General features: G+C 40.2%; 1 protein-coding gene across 8 annotated transcripts in view; it reads left to right on the forward strand.

The window, feature by feature from the left end:
- The window catches only part of Usp34 (ubiquitin specific peptidase 34), a 190,410-nt gene that overhangs the window by 125,862 nt on the left and 45,862 nt on the right, over nt 1–18,686 (forward strand). For 6 of the 8 annotated variants that reach the window (XM_039092231.2, XM_039092233.2, XM_039092232.2 and 3 more), the window contains 11 exons: nt 632–687; nt 779–899; nt 2,544–2,727; nt 3,116–3,279; nt 6,658–6,723; nt 9,740–9,886; nt 9,972–10,028; nt 10,118–10,195; nt 10,532–10,626; nt 14,895–15,067; nt 17,865–18,018. In XM_039092231.2, the coding sequence (XP_038948159.1) occupies nt 632–687; nt 779–899; nt 2,544–2,727; nt 3,116–3,279; nt 6,658–6,723; nt 9,740–9,886; nt 9,972–10,028; nt 10,118–10,195; nt 10,532–10,626; nt 14,895–15,067; nt 17,865–18,018 (1,295 nt within the window). The remainder of the gene's footprint in view (nt 1–631; nt 688–778; nt 900–2,543; nt 2,728–3,115; nt 3,280–6,657; nt 6,724–9,739; nt 9,887–9,971; nt 10,029–10,117; nt 10,196–10,531; nt 10,627–14,894; nt 15,068–17,864; nt 18,019–18,686) is intronic. The other 2 variants (XM_063273407.1, NM_001271196.2) reach the window with 1 other exon arrangement.

Here is an 18,686-nt window from a genome sequence, read left to right on the forward strand (position 1 = left end):
AAGGTAGAATTTTTGTCAAAATAATTTTCCCTCTTATAGTTCTGGTTTCTTTGAGCATTGATTTGGATTATGTTCAGTCTATGAAGTCTGGTTTAATTTTATTTTTTTCAGATCTAAAACTAAAACTGGTAGAAATTAACTGTAATATTTAGTTTATCATTAAAGCGTGAATCAAAGGTAATGACAATAGGAAAAAGGAAGTGAGGATAGTGTACTGTATACACATTACAAGTAAATTGTGTAAATTGTGTCTTATTAACGGAAGTCAGGAAGAAACTTCCAGTGCCTTCTCAGGAGTTTACTGCTGTACTATAATTACTACTGTGGCTGTGATACTCTACCATGAGTTTTCTCTCTCTTTTTTCTTTTGCCTCCTGTATGCCAAGATTTAGGTCACACACCACTGCTCTTTTTAGTGGACCGTTAGCGATACACTTGAAAGCATAGGTTTTGGGGCTTTTCTTGTTTGTTTGTTTGGTTTTGATACTATGTAGGAGAATAGGTACATCGAGTTTATGACCTAGTTAATGTGACTTTTATTATATATAATGAAATAAGTTGTATTTTTCTAATTTGTGACACATCAAATATAAATCTATATTTGAATTTTGTATTTTCTTTTTGCCTTAAGACAACACTCCTCGATTTAGATGCTTTGGCAAGACATTTGGCTGACTGTATTCGAAGGTAAACATCTAATGCAGAGTTAACAGTTATGTTATTGAACAAAGATAAAGCAATGTCTTTATTTTATCTTTTGCTCGTATTCTTTTCATAGTAGAGAGATCCTTGATCACCTGGATGGTAATCTCGAAGACGATGGGCTTTCAGGGCTTCTGAGGCTTGCAACCAGTGTTATTAAGCACAAACCACCCTTCAAATTTTCAAGAGAAGGACAGGTATGTTTTAAAATATATTTATGAATCATAATTGAAGCTTTTTTTACATTGGATGTGTGTTCTCTTTTGCTTTACAAAGCCATGTTTGCTAGAACTTGGTGATGGGCTCTGAATAAATTAACAGTGAAAATAAGATGCTTAGAATATATGTTTAGGATGTAAAAACAAATTTTAATTTGTTACTTAGGGAAATATCTACTTTCACGTTTCCTGTGTGAAAACGTTTTTACCTATGTTTTCTCTTGCGCTCGAGTCCTCACATATTAGAATCAATTGGTAATAATCATTCTGTATGTAATGGTTTCACCTGCTTTCCTATGTTTTTTTTTAAAGATTTATTTATTTATTTTTTGTATGTGAGTACACTGTCGCTGTCCTCAGACACACCAGAAGAGGGCATCAGATCCCATTACAGATGGTTGTGAGCCACCATGTGGTTGCTGTAGAACTCAGGACCTCTGGAAGAGCAGTCAATGCTCTTAACCACTGAGCCATCTCTCCTGCTCATGCTTTCATATTTTTAAGGCCTACTTGAAATGTGTCTTGAATATTTACCACTCCTAATGACTGTTACTGGTACTTTTCTCATCTCCTGCAGTGAAGAAATTACTTCTCATTTTGAGAGCTGTTTTCTTGAGGTTACTTATCATGTTATATTATACACTGTAAGCAAAAGGGTACCATGACGTGTGTGTGTGATGTATATGTGTGTATTGTGTATGTATGTGTGTAATATATACATATAATGTGTATGTAACGTATATATGTGTATGTGTAAAGTGTGTGCACATACATATACATCATACATACACAAAAGTACTGGTTCTATGAAACTTGTATTATTTCATCTTCTCTGTAACAAACTCCACAACCCCTTTTTTACTTGTTACTGATTTTTGTACTAGTTTTTATTGATTGATAACAGTATTTAAGAAATAACACTGATCAGTTTATGACTAATATCCCAGGTCATTTCTTTTAAATGTGTGAGTGCTAGACTTTCAGGGACTGGAATCATGTACCAGCACAGCCCACAGCTTCTCTGACTGTTTAAAACCATAACTAAGTGATTAGTGAAATTTTGTATAGATAAACCCAGCGAACATTTTATCTTCTGTCCTAGCACTCGCTAAATTCCCTTTTTATGACTTTTAGTTAACTGTTTTACCACAGTAATAACAGTTTATAACTCTTGGAATGTGCTCAACATCTGGTTACTATTAATTGACTGCAGTCAACTGGTGACACTTGGGAGGCTGACAGAGTTCTCATTGCAGTTTTGACTACTAACAAGGTTCTTAATAATGTTTCTGCTTTTCTGCATGGCTGGCACTCAGGGTGCGTGAGGTGCTTCTGTTCTTGCTGTTCACCAGATGGAGAAGCATTAGTAGGACTTGGCAAATAGGGAATAACAAGGCTTTAAATAATAATACTGTGCAATAATAATCTGTCGGGATAGATGTGAACTTTCAGTAGGGGAGTAACTAAAGGATGGGTCCATCCTAGTTCGTTGTCTTCAAGAGAAAGAGCACTGGTCAGACTGTCAGATGATGATGTCTGACACCTTAGTAAATCAGAGTCAGGCGTTCTGTCGTCCAGCTTGTTTGGAATATAATTGGTGCTTCCTTTTTTCTTACCTCCTAGGAATTTTTAAGAGATGTCTTCAATCTCCTGTTTTTGCTGCCCAGTCTAAAGGACCGGCGGCAGCCAAAGTGCAAGTCCCATTCTTCTCGAGCTGCGGCCTACGACCTGTTGGTAGAGATGGTCAAAGGGTCTGTGGAGAACTACAGGCTAGTCCACAACTGGGTCATGGCCCAGCATATGCAGTGTAAGCATCTTCTTTCTCTTGCAAATGTACATTGAACTCAGAAGGGAAAGGCAAAAGAACATTGATTAAAGCATCAGCTTTCCACACACTTTGTTATGCACATTTGATAAAATAGTCAGCATTGGTTTTTATTAGAAAAATGTAGAAAACCTTTATGTATTCTAGATATTTGTGCCTTTTTTGTATAAAGTAATATAATACCAAGTAAAATAAAGCTCTGAGTATTATCTGAATTTTCATAATTAGATTTAAAATGTTTTTTATACAGTTAATATTTTAAATTACAATTCTCTATATGTTAATTAGGTAATCAGTGGAGGCAGTAGCTGCCAATCAGAGCCAGATGTGTTTACGTTTGTCTGGGGCCTCGTCTCCCTCTTTTTCTCAGCAGCCCATGCACCTTATAAGTGGGACTACTGGCCTCATGAGGACGTGCGTGCAGAATGCCGGTTTGTCGGCCTGACTAACCTTGGAGCGACTTGCTACTTGGCTTCCACCATTCAGCAGCTTTATATGATACCAGAGGCGAGGCAGGCTGTCTTCACTGCTAAGGTAGAGGTCCGAACTGTAAACCCAAGCTTAAAGAGTTTGCATAAATCATAATTATTTTGATATAATAATATATTGCTTAATATCAAGAATATATGGGAAAGGAAACTCTTGTTGTTCTGACTCTTTCCTATATTTGATTTTATTCCCACTGTCATGTGTGAATTCTCCAAGGACAGTGATTTGTGGGCTTTGTGTGTTTAGCGTGCGTAGTTAGTGCTTCAGTGATGTGAGTGAGATCTCTGTTCAGCTTCATCAGTTTGTTAGTTCACTTTACATCCCATTGCCACCCTCCTTCCCCGTCCTTCTCCTAGTTGTACCCTTACAAATCCCCTGCCCCAGTACTCTGAACGGAAGACCCCTTTGGGTACCACCCCACCCTGGGGTATCTAGTCCAGTAAGACTCTGCATCTCCTCTCCCACCAAGGCCCAGTTAGGATAAGGGTGTCCATTGGCAGGCAGCAGAGTCAGAGACAGCCCTGGCTTCAACTGAAGACCAACTTGCACATCTTCTGCAAATGTGTGGGGGCCTGGGTCCAGTCCCTGCATGCTCTTTGGTTGGTGGTTCCGTCTCTGTGAGCCCCCGTGGCCCAGGTTAGTGGACTTTCTAGGTCTTCTTATGGTGTACCCTCTGGCTCCTTCAGTCTTTCCCTTACTCTTGCACAAGATTCCCCAAGCTCTGCCTGATGTTTGGCTGTGGTCTGTGCATCTGTTCCATCCCCTGCTGATGAGAAGCCTCTCAGGAGACAGTTATTTGAGGCTTCCCTCTGCAAGCACAGCAGAGTAATTAATAAAGTCAGGGGTGGGCTCTCTCACTTTTTTTTTTCTTCCTTTTTTTTTTTTTCTGGAGCTGAGGACTGAACCCAGGGCCTTGCGCTTGCTAGGCAAGCGCTCTACCACTGAGCTAAATCCCCAACCCCTGACTTTTTTTTTTTTTTTTTTTTTTTTTAAAGACAGGCCTTTTCTGCATATAGCCCTGGCAGTCCTGGAACTCACTCTGTAGAGCAGGCTGGCCTTGAACTCAGAGATCCTCCTGCATCACCTCCTGAGCACTGGGATCAGAGTTGTGCAGCACCACTGCCCAGCGTGGACTGCTTTATAAAACCAAAGACTTACCAAAGAGTCATGTTCTCAGCGCTTTTCTTCCGCTCTAGATAATGGTGTGGTCATCGCTTTGGTGTTTATTTGTTTGTTTTGTTCATGTTAAAGAACTCTTTAAAGTTCCAGCACTGTCGGCAGTTAGCATTAACAAAAAGTAACGTGTTCAGTTAGACCTAAACCCGAGCTAATACTAGAGACGGTTAGCACTTCCTCTTCAAAGGACAAATGGGGCACTTCCCATCATCCTCATCAGGGTTCTCACAGCCATCTGTGATTGGAGCTCCCAGATGCATTCACATATAACAGAATCAAAAATAAAATACATTTTAAAATTGAATTTCAATCTATGTAACATTTCGTATTTTTAAAATCTGTTTGTTTAGTTGAATGTGGAAGTATGCATTTTTAGCTTAGAAACCAGGGAGGTTAGCCTAGACTACATGGTGAGTTACAGGGCAGCCAAAGCTGCCAAGACGGAGCCTGTCTTCAAAAAGAAAACTGAGTTTGGAAATTTATATTTTAAATGACTTCTCATAAGCTCAAATATTAGGTCCGTCTTTGAAAGTACACATACTCTTAAGTATTTTTCCCAATTTGTTAATCCCTTTTATTCAAACCTTTTACAATTAATTATACACTCACACACACACACACACACACACACACACACATATACATATATATGTGTGTGTATATATATACATATGTGTGTGTGTGTGTGTGCGCGCGCAACACAGGTTTTTATTTTCTTAATCATTTATAATGGTAAACGGCAAAGCTGTGCTGCTTTTCTCTCTCCCCGGATTGGCACAGAGAGCAGGTGTATGACGCTGAGCCTGGCGCTCTCAGGAGCTTCACAATGAGTGGCTGACAGGCAGCGGCAGCCATCTCTACCCTTCACAGTGATTTTAATACTTGAATTGAAACTTAGGCTTATCTATCCAGTGTTTGACTTGTATTGGGATCTCTCCTAAAAGAGAACTAGCTCTCCACCAGACACAGTGGCGGACACTGTGACTCCAGCACGTGAGAGGTCATGGTAGGAAGACCACAAGCTGCAGGCTGTGGTAGTCAGTGTTGTGTTGTTATAAAGAGACGCCATGTCAGTTCTTAGAAAAGGAAGCATTTAATTGGGCCATGCTTACAATCCCAGAGCTTTATGTTTGCTATCCTTAAGGCAGGGGACATGGTGGCTCCCAGGCAGACCTGAGAGCTGAGAGAGAGTTGTTCATCTGGATTATAGAAGAGAGACTGACTGTTCATCTGGATTATAGAGGAGAGACTGACTGGGCCTGCCTTCGGCTTGTGAAACCTTAAAGCCCACCCTAATGACACCTCTCCAACAAATCCCAACCTCTCAGTCCTTTCTCAGTAGTGCCACCTCCTACCCATTCAGACCCAAACCTATGGGGCATCCTTACTCAAAGCACTACACAGGCTACCTCACCGGACCCGAGGACTTGTCTTTTCTGTTTCCTTTTTCTTTTTCTTTTTGTAAGGGAAGGATGACTGATTGGGTAAAGCACTTGCTGTGGAAGCTAAAAGATTCTGAATTGGACCCCTAGCACCCATGTTAAAAGCCAAGTATTTGGTGCCTATTGTGTGATCCGGATGTAGGGACGGCAGATACGAGGCTATCCCGAAGTTTGCTGATCAATCAGTTTAGCCAAAATACAGGAGGTCCCAGTGGGAGACAACGCATCCTGAAGTAAGGCAGCTCCTGTGGTCCACACTGAAGGTCGACCTCTGCAGTGCATGCATATGTACAGCGCACACAGATTAACCAAATGAAAATATAGATAAAAGCAGTCAGGGTGTTAATTATAGCAGAGTCTCCAGTCATGGATTGTAGTATGTTAATGTTTAGATTGTTTACAAAATCATGAACAATATTCTGTCTTAGGATTTAAGTCTATTGTTCCAGGAAAAAGAACAGATATGATTAATTGATACTGAGTTGTCATTTATAATATTGAGTTAACGCTACAGGGGAATTTACATTCTTGAAGTGCTTTTTATTCTTGTGATTCGATAAGGTATGAGATCTAGAGAACAGTTTTTAAGAAGATTGGTGTATATTCAATTTTCCATCATAGTGGCCGTCATTGTATTTATTGTGGTGGAGAGATACCCTGAGTTTTCTAAGAGAGAGAGAGTGAAATGTGAGGTGTTTCCTTCCACACAGCTGAAAGGATGAAGAGGTGCAGTATTCACATTGTAGGTCTCTGGGCATGTCCACTGCCACCCTTAATGTTCTCACTGTTTCCTCTTGACTTTCAGTATTCAGAAGATATGAAGCACAAGACTACTCTTCTGGAACTCCAGAAAATGTTTACATATTTAATGGTATGTTTGAAAAATTTGCAAAATTAACTATTAAGATTTTTTTTAAACAAAAAGTAAAGGTAGTGACCATAAATATTATACTGACTTTGTTGATTAGACTTCCTGTTTTCTTTTTCCTTTTTTTTTTTTTTTTTTTTTTTTTTTTGGAGCTGGGGACCGAAACCAGGGCCCTGCGCTTGCTAGGCAAACGCTCTACCACTGAGCTAAATCCCCAACCCCGACTTCCTGTTTTCAAACAAAGTTTTTTGTTATCTTTCTTCTTTGTAATAAAGACTTTCAGTAATCACAACTGAGTTACTTACATTCTATTAATTTGTCCTTTATTTCTTGTGTTTTTCCTGTCACTGGTTGCCTTTTCAAGGAAACCACCATGACCAAAAACAACTTGGGAAGGAAAGTTACACTTGCACAGTAAACTGTTTGTCACCAAAGGAAGTCAGGACAAGAACTCCAAAACAGGGCAGATCCTGGAGGCAGGAGCTGATGCTGAGGCTATGGAGGGTGCTGCTTAGTGGCTTGCTCCTCGGGGCTTGCTCAGCCTGCCTTCTTATATAACCAGGACCACAAGTGTAGCAATTGCACCACTCATGATGGGCTGGGTGTTCCCTCATCAGTCACTAAGAAAATGCCCCACAGGCTTGCATACAGCCAGATCTCACGGAGATGTTTTCTTAGTTAAGGTTTTCCCTCTCTGCTGATTTCTAGCTTGTGTCAAGTTGATGTGAAACCAGCCACTGCACTGATTTAACTCTTTTATACAAACTTTCTAACTGGTGTCTCTTTGTCCCTTTTAAGTCTTATCTTCACATCAGCAAAAGTAATGGATCTTTAAAAAAAAAAAAAAAAACTAGATTGGGCTGGAGAGATGGCTCAGTGGTTAAGAGCACTGACTGCTCTTCCAGAGGTCCTGAGTTCAATTCCCAGCAACCACATGGTGGCTCACAACCATCTGTAGTGCCCTCTTCTGGTGTGTCTGAGGACAGCTATAGTGTACTCATATACACAAACTAGTAAATACATCTTTAAAAAGAGAAAAAGAATCTAGCTGGTGTCCTAGAGGATCTGGTCCTGTTCCCAGCATCCATCTGGAGCTCACAACCCTCTGTAACCAGGTCCCGAGGATTTGATGGTCTCTTCTGGCCACAGTAGGCACTGCATGTGCTTGGTGCACAGACAGACATGCAGACACGGCTCCATATAAAGAAAGTAAAAGTAAATAAAAGTTATAAAACTGGAAACAACAAGATCTTTTCTGTATTGGGACCTCACTAAAAGCTGTTTAGAGCTCGCCGTATTTGTTGAGTTTTGCCCTCCCACTGTATCAGTCAGTCACAGTTGCTTGTAAACCCAGCTTTCTTCCCTAGTTATGCAGACAGTACGTGCACGCACACATAGATTAAAATAGAAAGCGAATTTTACGGCATGCCTTTTCAGTTATTTTTTTGAAATTATAATTTAATTACAATTCTCCTATCCCTTTTCTACCGCTAAAACTTTCCATATATCCCTCCCTGCTCTCTTTCAAACACTTGGTCTTTCCCCCCACCAATTGTTACTGTGTGTATCTATGCATATATATATATATATATATCCCTAAATATAGCCTATTCAGGAGATATACTGTTTCTTGTATCTATGTTTTCAGAGCTGACAGTTTAGCACATATCTCATAGCAGGAGAAGTTTTTAAAACATTTCATTCTTTTTACAGGATGTATTGTATTTATTGTCTTATTCATGCTACTTAACCAGCTTCACATTGAGCCCTTGAAGCCCATTACCTAGCTGCTTTTCCATTTGTATGGTTATTTGTATAAGGCTTTTCAGACCTTTTCTCTATTTCCTTCCTGTTGTCTAATCAACTAGAGGTCTTAGAGTCAACAAAATATTTGTGAGTTTCTGTGTTTCTCTTCTCCTTCTGATACTAAGTTTTACCTGTTAGAATCTTCAGTACAGATTACGTCATTAGTGTCCTGTAATCTCAGACTGAAAAAAATGTGCTTTTTCTAAATAAAATAGAAAATATATTGGTTCTTTTTGATGTTGCCTCATTCTAGGGCAGGGTATTGCTGTGTATGTGGATCTTTTTCTTAAAATCCTGTCCCAGCTATGTGAATGTTTGGAATACAGGCACAGCACCACTGTGCCCTGGTTGTTAAACTTTCCTTTTAAGAGAGGTTGAGCACATTTGAAGTGACAGAATCCAAAACTGCTCTTTAAACCAAGCCCTCTCTGCCAAATAAGGTTTCTCTGTTTAGCCTGGCTGTCCTGGAGCAGCCATAGAGCAGGCTGTCCTGGAGCAGCCGTAGAGCAGGCTGGCCTCAGACTCAGCAGTATCCCAGCCTCTGCTTTCTGAGCACTGGGATCAACACTGTGCCCTCACTCCTAACTCTGATCTGAGCTGCTTTAAAGAAAATTCCATAAAGTTCAGTGTATGGAAATTTGCTTGGCTTGCAAAAGTTTATTTTATGCTTTATAATTAAAATTTTAGTTCCAATAATAATTTCATAAGATAAATTTTATAATCTCAACATCTGGATCATTAAACTAAAAATACCATTCAACTCAGACAAGAGAAGTGAAGGGCGTATCTGGAAAAATTGTCTTCAGCTGACGGTAGTGGAGAATTCCTCCAGCCCTAGCTTGCAGGAGTCTAAAACAGGCAGCGGGATATTTTGAAGTCTGCCTGGGCTACCATGAGTTGGGGGTGGGGGGAGGTGGGAGGGTGGCGATGGGAACAAACGTTCTCACTTGCTTTGTTGTTTTGAGTTTGTCTTATTTTCTGTTGGGGCAGAGATTTTGTTGTTGTTTCAGTGTTTAATTGTTTGGCTTTTGTTCTTACATTTTTGAGCTAGAGTCTCTTGTAAATCCAGGAGGTCCTGATTTTTTAGCCTTGGATTCCAGGTCCTTCTCCTTACACCTTCTAAGTGCTGAGGACATGGCGTTTCCACACTGTGTGATTGTTGTTGGTGTTCATTCGTTCCTCACCTGGAGTCTCTTCCTCCCTTCTCTTGCAGGAGAGTGAGTGCAAAGCATACAACCCTAGGCCTTTCTGTAAGACGTACACGATGGATAAGCAGCCTCTGAACACCGGGGAGCAGAAGGATATGACAGAGTTTTTCACAGACCTCATTACCAAAGTGGAAGAAATGTCTCCAGAACTGGTTAGTGCCAGAATACTGAAAATTTGTCTGAAATTTATTGAAATTTGAATTTCAATCACTGACTCCGATTTGTTTTGTATTAAAGAAAAATACTGTCAAAAGCCTGTTTGGAGGTGTCATAACAAACAATGTTGTTTCTTTGGTAAGTATATCTGTTTGTTGTTTTTTAAGGTTTTTTTTGGGTAGGGACACTTGTAATAAACTGCTAATTTTTGCTTGTTGATCATCCAGGATTGTGAACATGTCAGTCAAACTGCTGAAGAGTTTTATACCGTGAGGTGCCAGGTGGCAGACATGAAGAATATCTACGTGAGTGATGCTGCACACACACACTCACACACACTCACACACACTCACACACACTCACACACACACACACTCACACAACAGATTCGTCATAAGAAGAAATTGCTGTTTCCATGCATTTTTTTCTTTTTTTGCTCTTTAAGTATTAGACTATCTAATTGCTTATTTCCCAGTAAAAGGGTAAATGTTTTTTAAAAGTTAGATTTCATATGAGCCAAAAAAAAATTAATTTAATTTGAAATTGCCTTTTACCAAAAAGGAAATTGATTTTTTTTGTGTATTCTCATCAAATTGCATGCTGTCAATCATGTCAACTTCCCAATGTTGGTCTACACATAGGAATCTCTTGATGAAGTCACTATTAAAGATACCTTAGAAGGGGACAACATGTACACTTGTTCTCATTGTGGGAAGAAAGTCCGAGCGGAGAAAAGGTATGTTGTCTGGAATGTAATTTTATCACTTTGATAAATTACCCACAGGAATAGAAAGACAAACTAAGGATAGTGTGTAGACCTTGATAGCAACTGTGTGTAAATGTGATGTCAGTAATGGACAGACGGTATAGTATAAGCAGGCATATTACTGTTTAAGCTCAGTATCACTAAGGAACTGTTACCATTCAGTGAAGTTTAATTTAACATATACAGGAGGATGGGAAGTGGGAATCTCTAAACTTGTCATCTCTCTGCGTCTTCTTAGAAGAGACATGAAAGATGAGGGTAGTGATCATACTTGTGTGTGTGCACGGACTCAGGTGTCTAGTTTTAGTGACTGGTTTCTAGATAATAAAGCACTTTTTAGTTTGGAAGTACTTTTACATGATTAAATTTAGTCAGTACATCATGTTGTGGTAAATTAACTATCATCATTATTATTAATATCAAAATTGTTTTTTGTTCAATTTTAATTTAACAATTGAAGGTGTGGTTTCACAGAAAGATCAGGGTTACTTCTCGAATGTTGGTCTCTAGGGCAGCAGATTCAGATGAGTGGAACAGTTTATGTCTGCTCAACCTGCGCTCTCTCTGCCCGGAACTGTCTTATAAGCAGTCTCCTCCTGACCGGATCTTAGAAAAAGATCTGAGCGGAAGCTAAATTTGGAGGTTAAAATTTTAGTTTAAAAGTTTAAAGCTGGGGCTGGAGAGATGGCTCAGCGGTTAAGAGCACCCGACTGCTCTTCCAGAGGTCATGAGTTCAATTCCCAGCAACCACATGGTGGCTCACAACCATCTGTAAAGAGATCCGATGCCCTCTTCTGGTGTGTGTGAAGACAGCTACAGTGTACTTATATAAAATAAATGAATAAATCTTTTAAAAAAAAAAAAAGTTTAAAGCTGGAGAGATGGCTCAGTGGTTAAGAGCACTGACTGCTCTTCCAGAGGTCCTGAGTTCAATTCCCAGCGACCACATGGTGGCTCACAACCATGAAATATAGTGAAATCTTGGGCCCTCTTCTGGCTTGCAGGTGTACATGCAGATACTCACACATTATTAAGTACTAAGTTTCTGTAGAACTTTCCAAGTCGTTCTTGCCCTTGCACTACAGATATTGATTCTCTTTTGGATTACTTGTGTTTTGATGCATTTATCATGAACACTTCCTTGGGTTATGATTCTTATAGATATTTTTGGAAAATAATAGTTTAACATTCCTCAAATGTAGAAAAGAAACATAGCTGGGACTCCGGAACGAGCTAAGTAAACATAGCTGGGACTCAGGAACGAGCTTAGTAAACATATCTGGGACTCAGGAACGAGCTTAGTAAACATAGCTGGGACTCAGGAACGAGCTTAGTAAACATAGCTGGGACTCCGGAAGGAGCTTAGTAAGCATTCCACAGTGCTCCTGCTGAGGACATTCGTGGTTGCTCATAGCCGTCTTTAACTCTAGCTCCAAGGAGCTTCAAGGACACACACTCATACATGCACCTTTGCAAACACCCCACCCCCACCCCAGCAAACTATTAAAAAAGAGTAGCAAAAGTGTGGGCTGAAGAGACGCTCAGTATACAAGAACACTTTGATCATCCAGAGGATCTGAGTTCAGTTTCTAGCACCTACATCTGTGACTCATAACTGCCTGTAACTCCAGCTTCAAGGGCTGGTATGGTGACACATGTCTTTAAATCCAGTACTCAGGAGGCAGAGGCAGAGGCAGAGGCAGAGGCAGATGGAACTCTTGAAAGTTTTAGGACAGGCAGGACTACATGTCCTGTGTCCAAAATCAAACAAACATCAACTGGAAACGTAACTCCAGCTACAGGTATTCATGGCCCTTCTGGTCCCATGGAAACCCCCACATATGGCTTGCATATATATGGACACACAGAAATACATATAAGTAAAAGTGAACCTTTAAAAAAATAATAATCCAAGGCTAGCCTGGTCTACAGAATGAGTTCGAGGACATCCAAGGCTAACTTGGGGAGAGACAAAAGGGGGAGGAGGGGAGGAGAGAGTGAAACCCTTTAAAAAAGAAAAAAAGCATTGTCTGCCTTTGGGAAAACTGTGTGTCCACCCACTCCCTCTAAACCAAGTACCTCCAGCAGCCCACGCAGTACTTCTAGAGAAAGTCCCTCATTTTACTTCAGTTAGGTAGGAGTTTATAAAGTAGTCTCATTGTAAAAATGATTATTTCCTGCACATTGGTTGATCCTGTGCCATAATAACACATTCATTCTTAAAATTTTTTACGTGAGATGCCATGTGTTTCTCAGTCAGTTGGGCCGTTTGATGGCTCAGCAGTAGTGCATTATGGAATTAACAGGTTAAGTCTTTGTGGGGTCACTGTGCTTGTACTGTGGTGTCCATGAGAAATAGACAAAGCATGTAGAAAGAGGAAGCATTGCCATCACCAAGTTATAGAACCAGATTATAGTCCCTTTCACTTTCATATATTTCTATTCTTTCACGATTAAGACATGAGTATGGATTTTATGGTGTGTGAGCATACATGTGTGCAGGGATACACATAGGCATATATGTGTGTGTGTGTGTGTGTGTGTGTGTGTGTGTGTGTGTGTGTGTGTGTGTGTGTGTGTGTGTAGAAAACACAGGTCAATGTTGTATATCTGTCTTGGTTTTTCTATTGCTGTTGGGGTTTGTTGTTGTTTTGTGTGGGTTTTTTTTTTTTTTTTTTTTTTTTTTTTTTTTTTTTGGCTCTTCAGGATTTTCTGTGTAACTGAGCCCTGGCTGTCCTGGACTCAACTTTGTAGACCAGTTTTGACCTCTAGCTTATGGAGATCTGCCGGCTTCTGCCTCCCATGTGCTGTGTGTAAAGCTGTGTGCCACCACATCCAGCCCTCTTTCTCTCTCTCTCTCTCTCTTTAAGATTTATTTATTTATTATATAAGTACACTGTAGCTGTCTTCAGACACACTAGAAGAGGGCATCAGATCTCATTACAGATAGTTGTGAGCCACCATGTGGTTGCTGGGATTTGAACTCAGGACCTCTGGAAGAGCAGTCAGTGCTCTTAACCTCTGAGCCAACTCTCCAGCCTCCATCTTGTTTTTTTTTTTAAAAACAAAGTCTTTTACCGAATACGGAGCCTGCTGTTTATGGAGTCTGTCAGAAAGTCCCAAGGCTTTTCTTTTCTCTGTCTTTTTGGTGCTGCTACTGCACCAGGCTTTTATATAAATCCTGGGGGTATGAACTCAGGGCTTTGTGCCTTACTAACTGTGTCATCTTTCTAGCCTCTTGTCTCTCCCTTACTACTTAAATGCTTGAGGAGTCAGTAAAATGGAGCCACAGATAGAAGCATCATTTGCAGCACAAGCCTTAAGACCTGAGTTCAGCGCTAGAAGCTGCCCATGTAGAACAGTGGCTGTGGTGGCGTGTGCATCCATCCTCTCAGTACTCCTAACCCAAGACAGTACATGCAGACCAGTCACCTGGAAGCTTACAGTCCATCTGTCTGTAACATACAGTGCAGCGGAAACAAGGCCTTGCATCAACAAGGAGAGAAGAGAAAACTCCTGAAAGACTCCTAAAAGTTGTGTCTGACTTTCATACACGTATACATACACACACATACAAACAAATTTTAAAAACTGATCTGGGAAGATGGCTCAATGGTCACAAATTGTTTGCTGTGTCAGCAAGTGTACACCTAAGTTTAGACCACCAGCCCCCACCATGAAAGACCAGCATGGGAATATGCATCTGCTTCCCAAGTGCTATAAAGTTGAAGTAGGAAGATGCCAACAGTAAAAATGCCAGCCCTAGGTTCACTGAGAGATCCTTTCGTTAACAAAACCAAAAAAGGTTAAAGGCTCTCTGTTCCTAAGACCTACGCCCACGGTTGATTGTTGGGATGCACATTGTGGACGTTGAAGTCCAGCTCCATAAATTATCCCCTGAATACTACACCAATGGTATGATAAATGCTGTCCACACACTTCAACAAGAGTGTGCACATATGTGCAGACACACTAATCCAACCAATGAATAAAATATTCTAGCTATTAAAGAAATACAACAGAGAATGATAGATGTTTCCTAATGTCAACCCCTGGCCTCCCATAGATGGCTGTGTGGATGAGCACACTCCTCCCCGCACCCCAGTCACAATAGACGACTTGTAGTATTGCTACTTTACGTTGATTATTAGATTAATAGATGTAGCACAAATACAAATGGAACTAAGGTATTTTTAAATAGAAAATCTAATAAATTTGTCTCCCTCCTCATCCCTCAGGGCTTGTTTCAAGAAATTACCTCGTATTCTGAGTTTCAATACTATGAGATATACATTTAATATGGTCACGATGATGAAAGAGAAAGTGAATACGCACTTTTCCTTCCCCTTACGCTTGGACATGACACCCTATACAGAAGATTTCCTCATGGGGAAGAGTGATAGGAAAGAAGGTAAGTTCTTCTTCTCAGGCCTCTGTTAGTGAAAGTCTTTGTTAACAAGGAAACTCTGAACGGAAAAGGGCTTATGCTACCTTTCAACTACATGGTTCTAAAAACTAAATAAAATCTTATTAAAAGTATTTTTATTTGTGTGCATGCTGTCTGCATGTATGTGTAGCACATACATACAGTGTCCAGAGAAGCCAGAAGAGGGCATCAGATTCCCTGCAGCTGGAGTTAAAGATGGTTGTGATCCACGATTTGGGTGTTGGGAATTCACCCCGGTCTTATGGAAAAGCCGGCAGTGTTGTTACCTACTGAGCTTTCTCTCCATCCCAGAAAGGACACTTGCTTTAGAGACCATGTAGTGTATTTACTCACTGAGCTCATATTCAGACTCTTTGAGGACCATGGTCTATCTTTTTTTCCAGTGACTGTTTATTTGTGCCCTCGGAAAACTGAAGTCGTGGTCAGTCTTATACTGAGCTTGAAATTGTAATTTATTGCCAAATGCTATGAGTGTCACGGGTCTTGAGGAATCACAGTGTTTGTGAGAAAGTAATACTAGAGCTGAGATGTGGACAGAGTAAGAGCATGAGGAGAAGGGACGTGTTCTTGAGCACAAGGGTAGCAGAATGACTATGGAGACAAACTAAAGCACAGTAGTTATGGCCCTGGACCATATTAACAGTTTTGTCCTTTTTTATTATTTGTTATATGACCGTTAGATTGGTTTGTTTCATTTGTTTTTAAGGCCGTGTTTCTATGTGTAGCCCTGCCTGTCCTGGAACTCACTCTGTAGGCTGTCTTTGAACTCAGAGATCTGCCTGCCTCTTGGTTCACAGCTCTTGGTTCCCCACACACACAGCTCTTGGTCCCCCCCCACCCCCCCAACACACACACACAGCTCGCTTGCTTACCAGAGCTTACTCGGTTACTAGAGACGGGATGAGAAGCCATGAGGGTTGATTTTTAATTAGAACAAAAGTAGAAGTGGGAGCCAGGCATGGGGTGCACTCTTTTAATCTCAGCACTCAGGAAGCAGAAGCAGAGTAGGCAGAGCTCTGGGTTTGAGGCCAGGGCTACGGAGTGAGTTCCAGTATAGCCAGGTGACATAGAGGGAATAACACTCGAAATGTATATAAGAAATACTCAAGTTAATATAAAAAAAAAAAAAAAGAAATACTCAAGTTAAAAAAAATAAATAAATAAAAAAGAAAAATGAAAAAGGAAAAAATAAAGTTAAAAAAAAAGTGGGAGAGTTGGGGATTCAGCTCAGTGGTAGAGTGCTTGGTTAGCAAACACAGGGCCCTGGGTTTGATCCTCAGCTTCAAAAAAGAAAAAAAAAAAAGCAGGAAGCCAGATTTAAGTGACAGAGCTAAGTAACAGTGACCACCAAACTATTTCAAGGACCACAGAGCTTTTGTGTGTTGTGCTTTTGTGAGGTTTGTTTTGGTTTGTTCTTCATTTGCTTTTGGGGTTTTTTTTAGTCTTTTTTAATTTTCAAGATAGGATCTCACTGTAGCCCTGGGTGTACTTGCCATATATACCAGGTTGGCCTAAGCCAGAGATTCATTCTCCTGCCTCTGCCTCCCTGCTGCTGGGATTAAAGGCTTGCACCACAACAGCCAGCCCAGCAGAGGGCTCCTTAAGGGCATTTCTTCATAACACCACGTTCCTTGTTCTACGGTGAGGGCTAAGGCAATGTTGTGTGTAAAATTTAGTGAATCAGGAAGCCAGTATCCTATCCTAACTTTAGGAAAGAGCATCCAGTTTAATCCTCACTCCAGTGCTAGCATTTTAATATATAGTAAGCACATAGCCTCACTGAACGGGAAATGAGAAATGTAATCAGTGAGCTATAGTCTGATTTCTTCAAGAGAACTAACTGATTCTTCAAAGATAGGAAAGCATACAGTCAGAGTGAAGGAGTACGAAGTTAGGGAGAAAGGTCTTCTTAGGATTTGTATGGCATTGCAGTAAGCGGTCTCCGTGAGTAATTTGGAAGTAGGGATGAGCAGTGGCCACTGTCTATGTTCACCCTGCTCATAGACCTTTCCAGCCCATTTGGAGTATCATGGTGCGATGCCCTCTTAGGCGTCCATTGTATTTTCATGTGATGCTTCGTTACTCGTATGGAGGCCTGAAGGAGTTTGTTAGGCTTTAGTTATACGTTCAGATCTTAGCATTGGCTTCCGTGCGCATATTCAGGCTCCTTGCCCATGGCTTTAAAGCTGCGACTTTTCCTTGTTGCATCTTGTAGCCTGCACACTGGAGCCAGTCTGCTCTGCCTTCCTCCTACGTTTAGGTTTTCTCTTTTTGTGTGTTGCTGGGAGTATAGATCACAGACCTATGCCATTTTTAGACTTGTCAGATCAATCAGTATCTTTGCTTAGTGTCCACTGTTACTTTTTGGTTTTAAAATGCTTCAAATTAGAATGATGCTGTCAATGCAGCGCTTAGCATAAGACAAATGACTAAGGCTTTTTAGGTCTTGTACTTGCTGATGGGAAAAATAAACTTGGAAGAAAAAGGCGATACTATTTTAAAGGGTTTACTGATTAAACACAGTTCATGTTGGGACTGTATGTAATTATAAACTAAAAATGGTTAATTTTTCTCAGTTAATTATATAGTATGTTCCTTCTATCAGTAAGCTATGGCCTAACAAATAGTTCTTATACATATTTTATATATAAAGTTTTTATTTCTTTTTCTGTATCTAAAATACTTTATAAAACATAATCTTAAAATGACATTGTTACATGTTTTCAAAATGATTTATTATGTCATGTACATTATTTTAAAGGTTTTAAAGACGTTGGTGATCATTCAAAAGACACAGAGAGCTATGAGTATGACTTGATCGGAGTGACTGTGCACACAGGAACAGCAGATGGTGGGCACTATTACAGCTTCATCAGAGACATAGTCAATCCTCATGCTTATAAGAACAATAAATGGTGAGTTTTCAGTGTTCTTCTTTAATAAAATCCCAGTTTTAAGGATATATGTTTATGGTAGTTCTTCCTTCTGATGAATTTTTAGTTTCATAGAAACTTTCTATGAAATTAGGCAAAATATTAAATACTTTGTGTTGTGTGTGTGTGTGTGTGTGTGTGTGTGTGTGTGTGTGTGTGTCTGTGTGTGTCTGTGTGTGTGTGTGTCTGTCTGTTTTGTCTATATGGGTAGGCAGATAGACTGGTGGATGCATTGAAGTCAGACTTTGTGCTGGTCACAGGGATCCACTTCAGGTGGTCCTGCTTGGCAGTAAGTACCTATATTTGCTGAGCCGGCTTGGTAGTCTAGAAAACACATTTTTCAGTTCAAGGCAACTCTCAAACAAATAGAAATCTTTTTAAAAAAGCTTTATTTATTTATTATATATAAGTACACTATAGCTGTCTTCAGACACACCAGAAGAGGGCATCAGATCCCATTACAGATGGTTGTGAGCCACCATGTGGTTGCTGGGAATTGAACTCAGGACCTCTGGAAGAGCAGTCAGTGCTCTTGACCGCTGAGCCATCTCTCCAGCCTTAGAAATCAATTCTTAAGTTGATAAATAGGTCTAAAATTTTTAGAATGTAATATAAGTCTTCCTTTGAAAAATAACAGTCTTTTATTAAAC

The sequence above is a fragment of the Rattus norvegicus genome, chromosome 14, assembly GCF_036323735.1.
Source record: "Rattus norvegicus strain BN/NHsdMcwi chromosome 14, GRCr8, whole genome shotgun sequence".
NCBI classification, from domain to species: Eukaryota; Metazoa; Chordata; class Mammalia; order Rodentia; family Muridae; genus Rattus; species Rattus norvegicus.